The following is a 21,558-nucleotide window of genomic DNA, read 5'->3' on the forward strand; positions in this document are numbered from 1 at the left end:
AGAGTCAGATGCTTAACTGAGTCACCCAGGTATCTCCCCCCACCCCCACTTTATCAATATCTCAACTCTAACTTGTATATTTTGAAAAACTTAAAAAATTATAGAAATTATGACATACAATGATATTCTTTTTATACAGTTCAAAAACAAAGTAAATAGATTGTGCGTACGGAAGTAGTTTTAGAACTAGTTTTTAAAAAACAAGTGAATGTTAACCACAAAATTCAAATCAGGGTTATACCAGGGGAAAAGCAGATGAGAAGATGAGGAAAGAAAGGAGCACATAGGCCCAAAGCATTGGTAACGTTTTGGGTCCTGAGTTGGGTGATGGGTTCACAGATATTCATTATTTACTGAAATGAATTAATTATGGCTATGCACGTATCAAGTATTTCCTGAGCTAAGGATTACTAGTTAATTATGTGTGCTCTGGGATTGATAAAGTTTTTTTGAAGAGATAAAGAAGATGTCACAATTCTGTCCTTAGTATCATTTCAACCACCAACTATCATGTGCGATGCTAAGCATACCTGTGTGCGGTTGAATGCCACTCTTGCAAAGACAGCTTGGGACACACTGGCCCTCTTCAGCTCATCTCTGACTTGCTGGTAGATATCTGGAGAGACTTCTACAGAAGAGTTGGTTGGCTCTGGCTTAACTGCTCTGGGAATGGGTGGATGGTTCAGGAACTGCTGGTTGATGGCTTGAGGATGCTGGTGAGCCAGGAGCCGGCTAACGGCAATCTGTTGGTTTATCAGATGGGCCATGGCTATTTGTTGCCTAACAAGTTGTGGACTGAGCTGGGGAGAAAGAAGACCAGGGCTCATGATGGGCTGTAATGCGGGCACTTGGTTTCGGATTGGAGTACTGTGGTGGATTTGGCTATGAGGAGACTGTTCGTTGGTTTTCCCCAAGGATGCCAGCTGGTTCATATTTGGTAAATGCATTGGACGCTGGCCCAGAACACAATAGTCTGAAAGGTTTTCTCGTTCCACTCTTTCCACTGTTAAGAGATAAAAAATGAAAATCCATCGTTATTTTCATTGGTGCAATTTATTGCTGATATATGCAGTACAAAATTATCATATTTTTGGTATATTAATGACATAAACTTTTTTCATACGAAGCTGGAAGCCCAAGAGTAAAAGTGAGTTTTCCTTCCTTGAAAAATGTTATAATTTTTTCATAGGTGATATGAAAGCAATAATATTTACTACTTCATTTTTCTTCAGTTCCTAAAAGTAGGCATTTTATTGAATAACTAAGACAGAAACCACTAAGCATGATCAATTCTAAATCCTCTCGTATTCCCAAGCTCTCTCATCTCCCTCATCACCCTCTGTTATAAAAACACCAGCTGTTCTCATCTTCTGTAGTTTGTGGTTAATGGTGTAGTTCATGGTTATCAGGAAATGACAAGGACAACATCTCCTGCCAAATTAACTGCTACCTCCTAATAAAAATCTCACACAATAAGTATTATACAACTATGGGAACATTCATAGAAAATATGTGCCATGAAGTATATCCTTTTATCTACTCACTTGCTATCTTTGGTATAGGAATATTTCTGTAAAAATTGGATATGTTAATGATTGTTCTATGTACAAGGATAAGGAAGAAACAACATTTATAACATCTTCTTGACTTTTCATTAAATAAGATGCTTCCTCCCCCCTACCCCCCGGATAGCTACCTTATTACATTTTATTGCACTTTACTAGTGAAGATTTAAGGAATAACCTGGAAAGGCAGAAGTAAAAGAAAGTGAGTATCAAATATGTTCAAGCATGAGGCAGAATTTTTTCCTCTCCCAAGAATATTTCCCAGGAAAGAGTGAATTAATCACCTCATAGTTAAATCCTTATCTAAATCTCTGTATTATGTTATTATGTAAAACAAAGGTTTGTTTGGAGAAAACACATTTAAGCTGAAACAACCTCCATCATTCCTAGTTTTAAATCCTTGCAGATGTAACTGAACAGTATCTGTTTTTTAAAGTAAAAATTCCAAACAGATTTAGTAATTATTTGTTATAGTTGCAAATGTTAGATATGATCATGCAAAAGACTATATTAAAACTTTAAAGAACACTACTTTAGATGGTTACATGCTGGAAATCAGAAGTAGTCACCCACAGGACAAATTTTTAAAAATAATTGTCCCATTATTACGTAAATGATTACGTAAATGATGTATATGGTTTAGAGTGTCAGAATCATATTTTTATCAAAAAAGTACTAACTCTCAAAAAGAACTTTCACAGAAATGGTGTGTGCTAGAAAATCAGGTGACTCCAAACACGGGTTCTGTAATGGCAGAGACATGAACTTTATGGGCCAAATCACATGAACTTTAAGGGTGGAGAAAAGTAGTATTTTTAATTAATATTCTATGTAATATGTGATTTTAATATACATAGGTGGAAGTTAATACATTAAAATATAAGTAAATATTTGACCATTATCCATATGTCTAATGGTTATTTTATATATTCAAAACTTCTCATTTGGGGAAATAAACATTAGTGTCTTGGGATCACCTTATATTGAGACATATACAGTATTTATTTCTCCTTTGCTTAAAAAAGCAAAGTGATTGCTTAACTTTCCTATGAACCCCCAAGTAAGTAAAGTTTACCTCAGACTTCTTTAAAGTCTCAATTGCTAACTTAATCTTTTCCATGTAATTCATATCATTGTATTCACCTTTCCTTCACATCGTTCAAGGTGAACAAATTATGTTAATCTTATCCTTTAAATGTAAGCATTTTTCAGTCATTGTATTAATTAAACTTTAAGGTATACAATCTTAAAACCAAACCAAGCACATGGTCGAGAGCCTTCAAAGGGTAATCTAACACAGTTTGCCTAGGACAGGAATCACTCTTATGATTCCTTTACTAAAAGAAGTGCAGAAACCATGGACTGCTTCTGAGTAAAATTGTACTTCATAGACAGAAATACTTGGCCCTAGTAGACACTTGGTTCATTTTTGTTTAATTCCTTTTGAATTCAGCCAAAATAAAGGCAAAGTAAAATGCTAAATTATGTGCTCAGGTACTTAAGATGTAAAACTGTTGTCCATTTCTTTTTCTACTTATATATAGAACCATCCTATTATAGCATGCATTCTTTGACCAAAAGCTAATTTTCCAAAATTTCAGTATTTTCATTTCTCAATGGCTTAATTGATTGATTTGAGTAACTCAACTTTGATTGAGTTACCTTCTTGAAATATATCTAAATCACATCATTAACAAAAAGTTCTACTGACACACAATTATAGTGTTATAATTATGCACACAATTAAGCATTAACGTCAGAGCTCCAAGAAACCTGTATGAATTGGTGCAATACGAATCTGAATAATGTCATTCCATATTCCTTCAAGATTATGCATAGTATGTTCCTTTTCTTAAGAGTTCTCAGATCCTTAGAAATTCATATAATTAAAAACCGGACTGTGGAAGTGTCCTTACAGACACGTAGTAACACCATGAAGTACTAAGTATTTAGAAAACCATAATGAAGGAATTGCAAAGGCAAAGGCCTACACCTCCAGGTGGAGGAAAATAGCCAGAGAAGCCAATCGCAAAGGCACGAGGGGAAGTAAGAGAAAGCCTGCCCCGTCCAGAGGAAGCAGACACTACCTTGCCTCAGCCAGTTTTTGTCTTTCTCATATTGTCATTTCTTCAGATTTTTTTTCAAGAAAATGGAAAATCTGGATTATTACATGATAGTGCCTATTATTCAAGCATTGGCAACTAAATCCATTTGCAATAAACACCAAACAAAACATTTCTGAAAACCAGACACTGCCCACAGACTACGAGTCTTAAAACGTTGCCTGTAAGACCAAAGATACTCCTTAAGTTGTTAAAGAAAAAAATACTCAATGGCACTCATTAAAGGTGGTAAGGCAGACCTCATCCAGGACCATCACAGTAGGTAAAGGGACGCCTGCAATGGGATTTTATAGTGGGGGAGAGAGATGGGGTTTAACTCCTAAAACAGCATAAACACATGGGAATTTATAGACAAAGAGCAAGGTAGGGATGGGTGGATGGAAAATTACTAAGAGGCAACATCAGGAGTAAGGGGAGTTCTGGCTAAACTGACCTAACCTGCTTCTCTGCCAAAAACACGCCAGGGTGTTCAAACATCACCTGAGGGGGATGACAGGAGATGAGGAACCCAATTAGATATCGAGGGGTGATCAGATATCAAGGGTGGGGGTTCAGGTTAAACTGACTTAACAGGGTTCTTGCTCAAACTGGATTTTACAAGGAAATGCACAGATGGGCCATGGAGAAGATTTAGAAGACTGAGTAAAATTTGGTCAAATGAAGAACCTTTGTCAATGTTTTTCAGTCCCTGATAGCTCTACAAATAAAAGCCAGGAGAGAAAGAACAAAGGGGAGCCTGGGTGGCTTAAGTTGGTTAAGCCTCTGACTTAAGCTCAGGTCATGATCTCACAGTTTCTGAGTTCAAGCCAAGTGTTGGGTTCTGTGCGGACAGCTCAGAGCCTAGAGCCTGCTTCGGATTCTGTTTCTCCCTCCCTCTCTCTGATCCTCCCCTGGTCTCTCTCTCTGTCTCTGTCTCTCTCTGTCTCTCAAAAATAAATAAATAAACATTAAAAAAAGAAACAAAGAAACAAAGAAAAAAAATCATCATCCTCACTTTTAAGAAGGCCTCACTTTTAAGAATGCCTAAAAATCAAATACTCATCAACAAGCTACATCTCCACTGACCAGAGCAGTAAATGGTTTCAGTAACAATTTGTACAGATCTTGCTAAATTTGAAAAGCTCTTTCATTTTTTTCTACCACTCTCATAAAAATATCATAATATTTTAGCCTCTAAAGCCACAGCAGGTGAAAGACAAATGCTTTAAAAAAAAAAAAAAAAAGGTCAGAGGAGCATCACAATGCACAAGACTCCATCTAAAAATTGAGTTTGGACATTCATTATTTCTTTTCTATTTCCCTTCCTTCCTTCCTTCCTTCCTTCCTTCTCTCCTCCTTCCCTCTTACCTTCCTTCCTTTTCTTCCCTCCCTCTTTCCCCTTCTACCTTTCTCTTCCTTCCTTTCTTTTTTTAACATTTATTTATTTTGGAGAGACAGAGGGAGACAAAGCCCAAGCCAGGGAGGGACAGAGAGAGAGGGAGACACAGAATCTGAAGCAGGCTCCAGGCTCTAAGTGGTCATTACAGATCCTGACGTGGGGCTCAAACCCACGAACCGTGAGATCATGACCTGAGCTGAAGTTGGACGCTCAACTGACTGAGCCACCCAGGTTCCCCTCTCTTCCTTTCTTTTTAAATTTATTTGAAAGTAATCACAATGGCTGAGGTGTAGACCTAACAGCAGTATGTGATTTTATGTTTTTTTTCTTTACTCTAAGGAAACATAATATTAAGTCTGTCTTAAACTAAACCAAATTCAGAGACAACACCTTGGCTCTGAGGGTCCATCTCAATGTCTGCAATATTTAGCTATGGGGGAAAAAAAAAACCTGAAAAAAAGTGAAGGATAAACGGTAGTCTTGCCTCTGATGATGAAAGCAATGTTCACATTCACAACCAAAAATCTTCTCAATAGAGCCAAACTGCTTACTTATTAAAGAGACATAAAACACACCACTTCTAGGGCTTTGAATCAGAGTTGTAATTTAATTCACAATGAATTTGATTCTACTGTTGCCAAAGTCCTGAAGGTGATCTGTGTGCCTGGGAAGGAATGATACCTCCAGCTTCAAGTTCAAGTTTCTAAGTAGGATGTGGCTTGAAGAACTGTCAAGGCAAGTGGAGCTGAAATATTTCTATACCTGGTAGCTTTAGAGGCTTTCTGTAGCTCTTCTAACCTGTGGGAAAGGGTCTCCGTCTAGGGGCCTTGCAGGTGAACAGTTCACATCTGGAGTCAGCTCAGGTTTCTGAGGAACTCAGAGTTCCAGGATATCTTACAGATTCCTCTGAGCTTTCTGGGACTGAATTTAGGGAATGCGAAACCATTATCTAACCACTCCCTGAGCTTCTGGGATTCCATTTAACTCTGAAGTAGGAAAGCCCTTTGTAGCCCTGCTTTAGGACTGGAGGGGTTCCTAAAGCCTCCCCAAGTTCACAGAGTTGATGTTCTAACCAAGAGCACCATATGAACAGTAGCTATTTAGTGGCCATGATTGCTGGCTGTGACTGGTTGTTCACAGACTAGAAAGTCAGACTCCTCCCATGGAGTAATCTGCATTACAATTAAAAGATATTTGTGCAAAAATCTCATTTTTTCAATGTTTATTTATTTTTGAGAGAGAGAGAGAGAGAGTAAGGGGAAGAGAGAGAGGGAGACACAGAATCTAAAGCAGGCTGCAGGCTCTGAGCTGTCAGCACAGAGCCCAACAAGGGGGTTGAACTCACAAACCGCGAGACCATGACCTGAGCCGAAGTCTGACGCTTAACCGACTGAGCCACCCAGGCATCCCACAAAAATCTCATTTTATTTCAAGCGATTTTACATTATATCCAGGAAGTCAAGTATTTAATTATAACAAATCCCTGATATATACTTATGTTTTATATACATTGTGTATTTCAGGTCTCTGCTGTATAGTCCTTGAACCATCAAAATCCTTATCACCTGGAAGACTTAGAAATACAAATTCATGGGCTCCAAATCAGAATCTCTCCAATGATTCTTACATACACAAAAGTTTAAGCACCAACATCTATATCATCTTTGTTTTTACTGATTGTCTTTTTTTTTAGGTTTATTTATTTTTCAGAGACAGCAAGACAGAGTGTGAGCAGGGGAGGGGCAGAGAGAGAGGGAGACACAGAATCCAAAGCAGGCTCCAAGCTCTGAGCTGTCAGCATAGCCCAACACAGGGCTCGAACTCACAAACTGAGATCATGACCTGAGCCGACGTCGGACGCTCAACCAACTGAGCCACCCAGGTGCCCCTGATTGTCTTTTGAGATGGGTAATTTTTATGTATGCTAAAGTTTGAGACTCACTGTTCTATGTTGTCTTTGCTTTTATACTGCTGTCTTTGAGGCTACACCAGACACTTATTAACTGTCAGTCTGTTGTCCTGTTTTTTTTCCTCTAATCTTACTTAACATTCACTATATTATAAATGTATAAGCATTTAAAAAAATTTATCTGGGGTGCCTGGGTGGCTCAGTCGCTTAAGCATCTGACTTTGGCTCAGGTCATGATCTCACAGTTCATGGGTTCGAACCCCACGTTGGGCTCTGTGCTGACAGCTCAGAGCCTGGAGCCTGCTTCAGATTCTGTCTCCCTCTCTCTCTCTGCCTCTCCCCCACTCATGCTCACTCATGCTCTCTCTCTCTCAAAAATAAATAACCATTTAAAAAATTTTATTATCTGTGAAAAATCTTTAGTTTTGGTTGATGATAAATGTTATACTGATTGGACCTGGTATTAAAAAGCTGTACTCAAATCCATACCTCTTATTAGCTGTGGGGCCTCCTTGTGGGGCAAGGTGGAGATTCTCTGGACATCAGTCTTACCACAGGAAAAATATTACTATCTCAGAATTGTATCAGTAAAGTTTAGATGATCAGTATCTATGTGAAAGATCTTTGTCAAAGCACTACTGTAAGTTTCAGAAAATCTCTGTATAATTATGATTAACAGATTAGGCTTCCCATTTCAAAACTTCCTGATTAAGACACGCTGACAAACATCTGCTGTTTCTCAAAGGTCACCTAAAGAACTGCAATCTTCTCTTGTTTTTAAGTCACTATGCCATGTTACATCATATCACTTTTAAAAATAATTCCTATACTTCAAAAGAATTCATTATCAATACAGAATCCCATGGCCTCACACAGTATACACAGGGATATGTTGCTGTTCAGTTTCTCCAAATGAGGCTTAATAGTTCATATTCTGGCCTTCAAATTGGGATGCAGAAGAATAGACGGGAAATAAAATGATATAATCTCACAATTCTTGAAATTAAACTTATAGAAATGCTATGCAAATACAGCTTTTAGTTTCAAAAGTTAATATAATAAAAATGAAAAAAAAAACTTAAGGAATAAAATATGCTCTAAATGTGTACATGTTACACTTACATCAACCAAAAGAAGGAAAATGTATGTCCTACAGTATTTTTAAAAAGCAAATGTTTAATGTCTTATTTGTATTTCCTGGGGAATAAAAAGGCATCGAAAATGTCCAAACTTAAACACACACACACACACACACACACACACACACACACACACACACAGTTGTCTTCCTCTTTAGTTTACTGCTTCTCTCAGTTGTATTTCATTGTTTTTATTATGTCTATTTGCTATAGATGTTATGTAAAGTAAACCTAGTAAAATTTTAATATTCAAAATATACTCCATGACTAAATGCCCCCAAAATATACTCAGAATTTAAAAGCCAAAGGAGAAGTGTCTGATCAGCATATATCAGACACCTGTCAATCACAGCAAGATGGCATAGGATAGGTGTCAGAGTAAACTGGGGTTTTTAAGGCCTGGGTTCTAACTTTCTGAGTGATATTGAGATTACCTATAAAATAGGGAGGATTATCTGCAAATTGGTTTTAAAGAAACCTTCCAGGTTACTTACCTAATAGTGTCTTAAAGAGAATTGCTGCTAGGATTTTCAAAACAATTCCCTTTCTCAGAATACCCGCTTCTGCTTCTTGACTCTTTATGGCAAGAATATAAGACTTTCCTAAGACATCTCTCTTTGCCAAACTCCCTATTGCAACAAGAATAATAGCAGTTTATGTAGTGACACTCACGGTAGATGTAGTATTGCTCTTGCAGGTTTATCTACCAATACTGCTTAAAAGACTGATACAATTTCCAGAACTATGAACCTCGTATTTTAATGCAAACCTTAACACAGTTGCTTTTGTGAAATAACTCTTGGGGTCTGTCCATACTTAGAAAGTATACAATGAATTGGGTAAAAGGTTTTGCACTGAGAAATTTCTGGAATTTCTGGCCTATGGATTTTTTTCCTTAAACTATTAAGATGCTTATGCAAATGTAAACGGATTAGCATGAATGAGTGCTAATAGATTCCCTAATAAGATAACACTCCAGTATTCCCTAGAACCTCTCTTAAAAGCCCTGGGTAGAAGAATATAAGCCAAAGAAAGTGGGGTGGAGGGAATGGCAAAATTTCTGTGACTCCTTCAACTCAGATAGTACTCTGGAGTTGATTCTATAAAGGTATGACACAGGTTTGCCCCTGACACTCTTGGTAGAAAAGCTGCCAATCAAGTTGATAATTTCGAATTGGTACCCAAACCTTGGAGTGTAGACAAAAGATATTCCTGAATATATCACTGCTTTGGATTTCCAAACCTCCACCCCAAGTTCCTTGCTCCCCAACCCCTTAGCCCCCAAAACTTGGAGCCCAATTTTGAGACAATGATCCCAACTAATATCAGAGAGGTCAGGTGATCTGTTCAAGGTCGAATAGCTGTCCAAATGTAGATAAGTATTTAGAAATATTCAAAATGATTACAGCTGCTGGCTCTGAGCCTCATAAACATAACAAACAAACCACATGACCAATAAAACCTAGTTTTTTCTCTTTCTCTGCATAACTCAAAGTCAACTTCTCAGGGCCTAAATATGTCACAAATACTTTTTAATAAATTTCCTTTATAGGAAAATGTTTATGATGAGTGCAGAAATTCTCATATCTATCTTGCTCATGTACCTCTTTTACAACATACTGGCATTTCAGGTAACATGAAGCCCTACCTTTTATACAGTAGCTGAGGCACTGACCTAAGCCCTGGACATATCATTGTCATTGAACTCTCACAATAGTATGACACAGATATTATTATGGCCACTTTATTGAAGAAGCTGAAGCTCAGAAAAAATCATATCACATACGTATTAAAGAAAGAATCACATTCAAACCTATGTCTTTGGGACCTTAAAGCCTTTGTTCCACGGCTTCTGCTAAAATGCCCAACTGGGGGCATGTGGTTATTATTAACTTTAGGATTTGAGTCAGGACAGATCTACTTTCCTACACAGAAGTCCTGCTGCTCTATTTGTATGTGCACACACGCTTGCACGAGGCATGTACACCCATTGGCAACATGAAGATGGATGGGCTATCTGAATGGTAAGGGTGCAACCTGATGCCTCTAGTATATGCCTTGTATACCCTTCTGATGTGACAGACTGAAAAAGTGGGTCAGTTCTAAAAATGATGAAATCACTGATTCCTCAACAATTGAAGTAGCTAATCACTAAAACAGGATTATTCACACTTGTTTATTGTTTTAATTCATAAGTACCTATTAATCAACTGTTATGTGCCAGAAATGATGCCAGCACCTACAGATACAGTACTGAGTAATATTGGTGTTACATAGTCAACCTATAGATTTGCTTCAGAAAATTTAACTGTTTGGTACACAGATGGTCCTGTAACACCTGCCTATAATTTAAAATGCATTTCTATGTGATGATAAAACATAGTTCCATTCAATCCCAATTTTATTATTAGCAATTTATTCTAGTCATATATATATATATATATATATATATATATATATGTATACACACACACACACACACACACACACACAAAATACATACTTGTATCATAATACAAATTCACACTCATTATACTTATTTTCACGAATCTGCAATTCTTTTATTTTTCTTGAAGCCAAAAAGGTTTTGTCCCAAAATGAGTGTCATCAGTATGGACTCCCACTTGACTGATGAAAGACATGAATCACACAATTGAGAGCTTTGGCAAGTACTCTTTATAAACTGTAAATATGAAGTATTTCTTTGAAACATGTAAACAACAAGAAGTAAAAGGGAGTATACATAGTCACATAATACAGGTAAGAACCTGATAACCCTGAGCAATCACAATAAATTCCTATATGATTGAACTATATGAAATTGGCAATATCTAATTTTAATCTATAAAAATAGCAATTTCATATGGTTCAACCTGCTATTTACTTTGACTCTTCTCTCTGAGGTGGGTTACATATTATCACTAATTAACCATACTATCCACCCAAGTCTTTCACGGACTTAAACTGTTTTTAAAAGGTGTCATGACACTAATTTCCCTGACAAACCATAACAGCACCCCTATGCCAATACTGAATATATGCCCAATCACTGAAAATATTTCTGATTTATTCTGTTCTAGGCAATAACTGAGGTACAAAGTCCATTTGTTATATAAAATCCATTTTCTGTTAACACATACAGACATGATTTCCAGAGCTAAAGCTAATATTCCATATATATCAAATGTAAATCCCACACCATTAAAAAAACAAACAAACAAATCTATTACCAGAAGAGTTTACTGAATATAATTAAAGAAAAATAGTAGGAGCTTGAAAAGACTGAAGGGTAAAAGGGGGAAAAAATAAGCTAAGTCTTTTAGGACTATGAAAGTTAAAGATTTGTTTTTCTCTAAATTTGTTAAAGAGAATCTGTCTCTGGGTTGAGAACTTGCTTGCAAAGTCTCTGCCTAGAGCAAGATATTCAGAGCCAACTTGTTAACTCCTAATAAAACAAGGCTTGGAAGGAAAATGCTTCCAGCCCCATAAGCGAAGTATACCAGCCGGCATTGTGATAATACCATATGACTGGTTTTCTTAGGTGTATTTTCCCCTTATTATCAACTTCCTTTTTCCATCATATTAAGATCCACAAAAACACATATATATCTACCATAAAGCAGTTGAAGCCGGACACCTTGGTGTTTTGGCAAAAAAAAGCTCATAGGACCTATTATGTTCCATGGAAAAAGTGAGTATTATCCCACCTCTACGCCTACTGTAATCTTAGCTGCCCCCTCCCCATCTGAACACTAGTGTCCCTTTTGGTTTCAAACAATGCTTTATCATAGTTTGATAACATTGGTCATTTTGAGTATTCCTGTAACTCTCTGTACAGGTTAAAGTAAGTTTTATCTATTTATTTTTGTTCTTTATTTTAATCTGAAACTATAATTTCAGAGGTGAATATACCACGATAGAAAAAAATTGCATTTCAATAACTTTATTGTTTAGGAGCATTCTCCCTTTGCCAATTGGCATTCTTATGTGTATTAATTCTTAAATTCAGACTATTAAAGAAAAGTTAATCAAAGAAACAATAAACCCATAATTCATTCTTTTCCATTGGCCATTGTGTTTGCTTTTACAGGACTTAAATGTCTTAGACCATTATTTTAAGGAAAATATTCAATAAACTAGCTGGAAAAACCTTAAAGGGATGCTTTTTGTAGGTCTCTAATTTTTACTTAACAAAGGTGTTACTGTCTCTTTCAGTAGAATTGACTATTGCTAAATCTTTACTTCAATAACTAATTAATAGAAAAAAAAAAGAATGATTTTAACCCATTACTAATTTGCTAAGGACACTTGTAATATGAATTAAAGGCAAAGATTGTATTTTTCCTCAATTAAGACATCAGATAGCAAATAAAATTAGTCACAACATCACATGTGTAAAAACAAAACTGTTTTAAATGCATACGTTCAAATAAGTTCATATATAAAATTCAATTCTATTACTATTTAACAAAATAAGTACCTACAATGTTCAAAGTCCTATGTTCACAGGGCTTTTGAGGAGGGCACAAAATGGATGTGTTCCTGAGATGTTTTTTCAAAAAACTTTTGGTCTAATAGGGGCATTATTCAAAAGTTAGTCAAAATTACTATAAAACATGAAACTTAGAAAGATGACAGCTTGGAAAGTCCAATGTTAGAACTCATAGCCTGACTTATATTCTCTGAGTCCAGATTTGTCTGTTCCCTTGGGAGTTCAGGATTCCTATGTTAGATAATCTCAAATTCTTGAAAAAGGTGAAATGAATGCCTATCATCAGTCAGGTGAATAGCTTGTAAAACAATGTCTAGCACAGGCAATTATCACGTTAGACCTAACATCTTACATAGTACTTGTACTTAGCTTTGAGCACCTTGTGAACTTGATAAGTGCTTTTCAGCTTTTAACTTTGTAAATCCTCCAAGGAAAAACAAATAGTTTTTATTAAATTGATCTAGAAACCAAGAGAATTCTGATTCTAACCCATTGATTTCCCCCAAATAAGATGATGTCACCACAGTCATACCAGATTTTTAATCAGCTAGACACTTCCCGGTCTACATACAAAAACTCATTTCACAACTGTAGATTCTTCATTCAGCACCACCAGATCTATCTTTGTTTTTGAGTTTCTCATTTTGTTTCTGGGCAGGACAAATGGAAATCGGAAGCTTTGAGAAATCTAAAGCATACCATAAGGAAAAGGTAAGAATTAACTGAAGAGACCTGAACCACTGTAAACCCTTAACTATGTCACCTTGTTTGGGTCCCAACGCTCCCATTGTTGCCCAAATATGGTTGGTCCAGAACCTATTTCAGGCATTCTCCTCACCAATCCCCATCCCAGCCATTCTCTCTTTTACTGATGGTTAATCACAACAGCCACCTATGGTATGATCTGCTTCATTCTTTACCCATCACTCCATCTCCAAAACCTGTCTTCTTGTTCATCTCCTTTCCTTTCCTGCAGATTCTAAAGAAGATATGGCTATTTCTCTTTCTTTCAAAGGCAAAGCATCATCTGTGCCTCAGATCCCATCCCTTCCTAGTTTGTGAACTCTTGCTTAGCACTCTTCTCCTCTCCAGAGTCTTTGGCCTCCATTGGCTCCATCCTCTTTCTCCTGAATACTGGAGAGAGGTGGGGAGTGTAGTTTACACTTATTCCTAATGCTGTAGTTAGCTGCTTTTATATCCTTTCCTGACTAAGTCAATATCTGCTCTCATTTCCATGCCATATTCCCTTCTGAGATGCATATATGTTCCCCTTGTTATCACACTACAAAGAAATAGCTCTCTCCAATGTCATTATGGTCCCCTTTCTGCCAAAGCTAAGAACCTCCAAATATCTCTTCTCCTCCTCCTCCTCCTCCTGGTACCCTTGATAACATTTCTCCACTAGTAACCCATCTTGCCTTGGCTTCCATGAAACCTCACTTTCTTCCTATCTTCTTAACCCAAGGCCATTTTCCTTTCAAAGCTTCTAATCCCCTCATGTTCTCATTCTCTTTTTTTAGAGAATGTTTTGGGTTTTTTTTTTTGTTGGTATTTTAACTATCATGTCGAAAACATTGGCTCCAAAATTTATCCTCTAGTCCTGTCCTTTGGTCAGCTGGTTCCACATCTTGAATGGCCCAATGGATATTTCTACCTAGTTCATCAACTCTCACTGAAGTACCCGCAACCTCAATTTATATTGGCCTATTTCTGTCAAAACCATCAAAAGTCACTTACGCTCAAAACCTTGGATTCTACTTTGATTTCTTTTTCTCTTTCCCACACACATATTGCATTGGTCACTTCTCTCTTTCTCACTGCTGCCACCAAAAGCCAAGGCCACACTTCTCTATCTTCACTTCCATATATGAATGCAATAGACTTTATTTTGCCAACTTCCTCCCAGTTGCACATACTGCCCTTAACCTTCCCACATACCTCCTCTCCTGGTATACACACTCACACATAGTTTTAGATGAATACACATAGTTTTAGACGAATTCTAAAGGAATTTATTTTTTTTAAGTTTATTTATTTATTTTGAGAGAGAGAGAGAAAGTACGAGCTGGGGAGGGGCAGAGAGAGAGAGGGAGAGAGAATCCCAAGCAGGATCCATGCTCAGCATGGAGCCCAATGCAGGGCTCAATTCCACAACCCTGGGATCATGACCTAAGCTGATATCAAGAGTCAGACACTTAACCAAATGAGCCATCCAGGCTCCCCTAAAGAAATTTCTTTTTTAAACCACCATTTCCATCATATCACTCTCAATGATGGAGTGTTTTCACCAATTCTCAATATACCTCAACTGAACTTTCAGAGTTCCCCAAGGTAAGGTCGCAACCTTATTTTTCATCATTATAACACAAATGTTCCCTACAACCAGATCCCAAAAAAGCTTTGCTCATTTCCTAATGTTTGATGCTATCATTAACCCCACACCTAGCCATGCCCTACCATTTCTTTTTCACCAAATGTTAGCCATTCTGGACATCTCTTACATGACAGTATCATGATAAATGTACTGTCATTTTAGAGACACTGGACAACCACCCATAATTTTCTAAACATTCCTGCTCTTTTGCACCTCTGCATCTATGCCCAAAAACTTGCAGTTGCCTAAAATATTCTTCCTTCTCTTTTTCTCCTTGCAAAATCCCACTGTCCTTAAGGTATAACTCATGGACTGCTTTTCAAATTACCCTTCCCTGCAACCTAACACTTACCAGGTAGAACTTATGGACCATTCTCTGCACTACCACTATATTCACTAGATAGAGGGCTACCTCCCCTGCTAGGTTGACAGCAATACAACCAGAGGTAGAAACCATATCTCATGTGTTTCTAGATGTCTCTTGCTGTTTCTGGAACTGAAAATGGCCTGTCACAGAAGCACTCACTAAACATTTGTTTAATTAAAATTAGTCATTTAACTGTGACTGTAATTTTCTTACAGGGAGGGGAGGGGCTATGTAATGTTCCCCACTTAGAATCCTGCCAGGTACATAAAATGGATGCTCAAACTAATTTTATAGATGTAGGCCTTTGGAAACCAAGAACTGTATCTTCTACTTCTTTCAAACAATAATTATACATGATGGATGGATGGATGGATAGATGAGGAAGGAAAGGAGGGAGTTAGAAAAAATATCATTTCACCTTTCCATCCTTTTTAAGCATATGTTTAAAATGGCATTATAAATAATATAAGCAGAGAAACGCCTGGGTAGCTCAGTCAGTTAAGCGTCTGACTTCAGCTCAGACCATGATCTCATGGTTCGTGAGTTGGAGCCCAGCCCCGAGTCAGGCTCTGTGCTGACAGCTCAGAGCCTGGAGCCTGCTTCAGATCCTGTGTCTCCCTCTCTCTCTGCCCCTCCCCCACTCACACGCGTGCGCGCACTCTCTGTCTTTCTCTCTCTCTCTCAAAAGTAAATAAACATTTAAAAAAATTTTAAATAAATAATATAAGCAGATAGCAAATTTGTTTCTCTTAATCTACAAACCACATTGTTGACAAATGACTGTTTTACATTTTAACATTTATGAACATTTAAGAACAAAGCTAAAGCCAAAGAAGCAGCTACCAATACAGCTAGAATGAGCTTCTTAAGATCAAAGTAAGGAATTGGCCCACACCTGAGCTTGGGTAGGGTCCATGGCATTTCCCACCCGCCATTTTTTCACTTGTTGACATGACCAATAAACTTTTTTTTTTAATGTTCATTTATTTTTGAGAGAGAGAGAGAACAAATGGAGGAGGGGCAGCGAGAGGGAGACACAGAATCTGAAACAAGGCTCCAGGCTCTGTGCTGACAACTTGACGTGGGGCTCGAACTCACGAACTGTGAGACCATGACCTGAGCTGAAGTCAGACGCTTAATCTGACTGAGCCACGCAGGAGCCCCACAGCCAATAAACTTCTAATGGGGGAGCCAAACAGGCTAAAAGTGATTGATGAACGCACATCAATGATTATCAGAGTAAAAAAGCACAAGGTTCTTCCAAATGTTGGGAAACCAGTAAAGTGGTTGGTTGTGGAAGTGATGTTTCTATTTCCATGAATATTCGTATAAAATTTATATAAGTTCCAGGATTTATATAAAAGTCAAGGATATGATGTTGGCATTACTTTAAGCAAGATGCAGTACAGGCAGAGGAACAAACTTCCTTGCCGAACACCTTCATTTAGATCCAAAGCTGAAAGAAAATTTCTTTCATGACTCAGAAAAATTAGGTAGACACAAGTAAGCTGCTTTTACCTCATCAGAGCTAAACAACAGCAGAGGCAGAAGTACCGGCAGTTGATTAAAGGCATTGTCCTGACCACCGATACCACCATGGCTAAGCTAGGGCTGCCTTACGGAACCAGGTCAGGGGACATTGATTTCTCTATTCAACTCTGAGGCACCACTTTGTAAATGACACAATCATTTCTGGGTACAAGAGGTGCTTTAAATGTGGTAACATTATATCATTTCAGCTATAATGATCATAATTACTTATTTCTTTTAATCACAACCCACTTAACCACTTTAGTACAGAGGACTAGTTCAAGGAGTTTAATTTTCATTCAACATCTAATCTTTGTGTTTACTGAAACCCTTCACGGGCTTTGTTTACTGTCTGCTTGCTGGCCTGGACGTTTGATCTTGCAAGACTAGATCAGACAGGGTCAGATAAAATACTGATTACTAGAATAAACCAGGCTTGGAAAAGTAACACTGGTTTTTAAAATCCTCATTTCTCCCAGCGTTTTAATATTTTGCAAAATAAGTTCAAATAAATAAAATTAAGACAACTAACAATCAGGGGGTTCTTGAGCAATGATTAAGAAAAGAAAAGTGATGAGGATAATTTTGCTTTCTGGCCAAAATATGGGGTTTGGTTAGATCCATTCATTCTAGTGGTATTATTTTATGACACAAATAATTTTACAATATCCACTAGTATTTGTGTGAACTTTCAATGACCCCTTAATTCTTATGACACATTAAATAGTTGAGATTGACCTCAGCAAAGATGACACTTCATTTTGCTTTTGGTGTCAGACGAAAAACACTGTAGGCATAACATTATTTTCTTTTAATTCATTAATTTTTAACTAGAACACATTTAAAATACATGAGTCCTTCTTTGTTAAGGCACTTGCTTATTCTTATAAGATCCTCTGAAGAGTGGATTGCTATAGGAGTGTGATTTCTGATGATACTGCATGTATAACTGCCACTTAGTTTCACAGAAATGATGAGGCAAAAAGTTTACATCTAAATAGTTAACATAAAAGAATTAGGCTAAAAAATAAGTGTTTCATTAAAATGTGTAAACTTGTGAAAGAAAAATTGAAGGGTTAAATTCCACACAATCCAAAGAATTCTTGAAAATAACTTTGTAAGCATGACATTTCCAGGTGCCTATGGATTATCCTTGTGTCCAACATTAAAACTCCTACACACTAAACAACTGCTAATATTGGTCTTTTCTTTCCCCCTGCTTTTATACAATATGTACATTTTCTTTTCTTATACTTGCTTATGAGCTCTTCACTGTAAAATCTAGGCCAGAAGCAATTACAGTATGAGATGAACAGCAATAAAAAATGCCATCTAAACCAACCTACTACTCTATCTACCCACTTAATTTTATTCAATTATCAAAATTCCCTGGGAAGCAGGTTCATAGTTCTGGACCTTAAAACCAGAGTATACAAACTCTCTCTCCCCATCCATCCTGAATTAACACTAATGTTAACTCAAATATGTCTGTGTCAACCATGATTGTCTTTGAAATTAAAGAAAAAAAGTAAACAGAATGTACTTTGTTGTGATCACTGGGGAAAATAAAGTTAACATGCTAAGCCAAACTAACTTAGGACTTTTTAAAGAAGAAGTGTAAATAGTTTAGCTATAATAACAACAAATTCAAAAAATGGACATTAAAATGTTTACTTCAAAATTCAGACAATTCCATTTGTATATAGTTTTTACATCTGTTTTTAATGATATCAAATTATTGATTGTTCATTTTTCTCATATTTATTTAAGCATTAACTATAGAATTTGCAATCTGATCCTTTTTTTTTAATCCTTCCAGTGGACTTTTATTTTTGCCAGGTTTTAGTCATATTTACTTTGATCTTCCAGAGTATATAATTATTTTACTGTTTATTTATTTCTATGAGGAGGGGGAAAAAATTTGACTTAGGAGATCTATATGTGGCAATTTGTAACAGAATCACATAGCTTATGTCAGGAAATCATGGTTTTGATTAAGAAGCAACCATTTAGTTCCCACTGTTTTATTAAAACAGACATTAGCAGATAATAGGAAACATATTTAACAATGTAGCTGCATTTAGTTTGGGACATTAGTAAGTTAGCGTGAGATTCTCTTCTACACATTATATCAGCCGGGATACATGTAAATTGGTAATGTGGGGGTGGAAATGGGATGGGTAGGGGGGCAAGGAAGGCCATGGAACTCTTGACTTCCTGGGTTCTCAGGCAGAACCCTAAGGTAGAGTTCTGATGTTGCTTCCACTAATTTCCAGATTTGAAACTCATTACTTCTTTTTCTCATTTTGAAAATGGATGGATACAAACAGAAATTTTACAAACAAAATCACTCCTTTCCCATGAGAAGTGGATTCTACTAGATAGGAACTCCCACAGCAACATCTATTCATAGCACAAAGCTTCTATCAGATGAAATGTGCCTATATAGGTCCAACACTTCCTTTTCACTGAGGGTCGAAAGTTAATAAAATGTACTTCTCTGGGTGTTTATTTTCTGTACACCATTATACCTGCCATGAATTCTTTGTTTTTCCTCCCACTCCCTTGGTTGATGAATCAACACCACTTGAACTGTTTTACGGCAGCTTGTGTTTACTTCACACATACCTTAACCTTCCCTTTTCTCCTCCTACTGACACACACACACATGCACACACACACTTTTCAACAGCAATGACTGGCTCCATCTCCGAATAGCATGTGTGCACAGTGTCTGGCAGCCTCTTCAGGTGTGGATCCTTGACCTCCTGATTGAAATCAAGGTCTCAGTCTGCTTTTACGGCACTTAAGATTTAACTGTGCATTTACTATCTTGAAAAAAAAAACAGAGCTTAAAGAATTGAATCTCTAAGAAAGGAAGAAAAAAAAGTAGAAGATATAAGTGTTAATGTGTATGTGTGTGAAGAGAAACACATGCGCGCACGCGAGCACACACAGACACACACACACACACACACACACACACACACGGATTCTGTAGTGGCAATTCTGAAAACACTAGAGTGAAGAGTTTCCAGTCTTTCTGAATCTGGAATTATACTCAAGCCTATTAAAAGAGGACGCTCTCTTCCTTTTCTCTTCTAACAGCAAGTAAATGGGATCTAACAAATGACCTTGAAGCTGCATGATTCTTTTGATGTTTAGCCAAAGAGGATATGTTCAAACACTTCAACAATCTTATTTTAAAAGAAAAACTTAGAGACAACGCTTAGAGAAAAGAAACCCTTCTGAACTACACAACCATGTCTTACAATGAGAAGGAGTTATTCATCTTATCCTGCATAAGAGTTAATATTAATAATATTCTAAAGCAAGTGCCCAAACTGGAATCTAAATGCTGCTAAGAATTTTAGAATTTGTGGAAGAGAAATGGATCTTAATTCAATTTTCAGTGTACTTAATTCCTCCTGGGTAGTTCAACATCTTGACTTTCCTGATAAAATGGATATTTAGCATAAAATGCGCTCAGTCTTTTGTAATCATAAATGTTCTGTCAATGCATGTAAAGTTCATTTCGTCAAAAGGTAACCTTGCAAACAAGCTCCCAAACACTCAAACACCAATAAGCATTACTTCGATACTGTCTCCCTAGAGGAAACCTGCAGGTAGTAAAAACAAATAAACTCATCTTTTACTTTTACCTACCCACCATAAATTGTCATTTGAACCTCATATGGGGGCAGAGAACTGTCAGCAAGGCAGTTCCTATAATAAATACCTATAATAAAGGTATTATAATAATAATAATAGGTATAATATTATACCTATAATAATAGGTATAATAAATACCTATAATAAATACCTATAATAAAGTATGATGGATGATGTCATAATCATGCAAAATATAGACTGGAAGGACCCTTGAACATCAAGCAATTATGTTACCCAAAAATTCCCCAAACCCCCTCAGGGACTCATAGCATTTCAATTTGAATAGCATTTGAATTGGGTGAGAACACCAGAATGTTTCCAACATTGACATATTTGCAAAGGCAAAATATCACTGATACATTTCAAGGGCTGGATGGTCTAAAGAGCATGCCATTTATTATATAAGAGGCTGTATTTTCAGGACCAGACACAATTCCACATTTAATATATTACTGCTAGTACTACTACTAGTAATTATCAGTAGCATTATATTATTATAGCTATTATTTAAGAGGCTTCCTTATGCCAGTATTAACTTATTTAGTCCTCACAGCTAGTGAGTGGTTTAAAGGCTTTTATTGTTTCCAATTTTCAGATGAGGAGATTGAACCTTGGTGAAGTTAAATACGTAATTTGTGTAAACACACAAAAACACGCTAGCAAATGGAGGCTAGAGATTTGAACACAAGTCTGCTTTACTGCAGAGTCCCTTTGATTTAACCATGCTCTGGAATTGTCACCAAATAAGCACGTCAAAACTCCATTTCTAAGCAAAGATTTCCTGCTACCACAGCATCATTTCAATTTTTTAACTGCAACTGTAAGTGCTGATTTAACCTACAATGACTGCTTTTAAATTTCCACTAATATATTAATGGAAATGATTTATTGATTGAGTTTTTTAAATAGACATGCCTATCTGAAATAAACCACTTCAAAATATTTCTAAAAATCTTGGTCTTCACAGATGTGTCTTGTAAAAACAATAAACTATATATTATGCTAAGAA

The 21,558-nt window shown here is 36.7% G+C and overlaps 1 protein-coding gene across 2 annotated transcripts in view; it reads right to left on the minus strand.

The window, feature by feature from the left end:
• SATB2 (SATB homeobox 2) overlaps positions 1 to 21,558 on the minus strand; it is a 188,517-nt gene that overhangs the window by 75,177 nt on the left and 91,782 nt on the right. For both annotated transcript variants that reach the window (XM_043577412.1, XM_043577413.1), the window contains exon 7: positions 531 to 1,003. In XM_043577412.1, coding sequence (XP_043433347.1) covers positions 531 to 1,003 — 473 coding nt within the window. The remainder of the gene's footprint in view (positions 1 to 530; positions 1,004 to 21,558) is intronic.

Source organism: Prionailurus bengalensis, chromosome C1 (genome assembly GCF_016509475.1).
Source record: "Prionailurus bengalensis isolate Pbe53 chromosome C1, Fcat_Pben_1.1_paternal_pri, whole genome shotgun sequence".
NCBI lineage: Eukaryota > Metazoa > Chordata > Mammalia > Carnivora > Felidae > Prionailurus > Prionailurus bengalensis.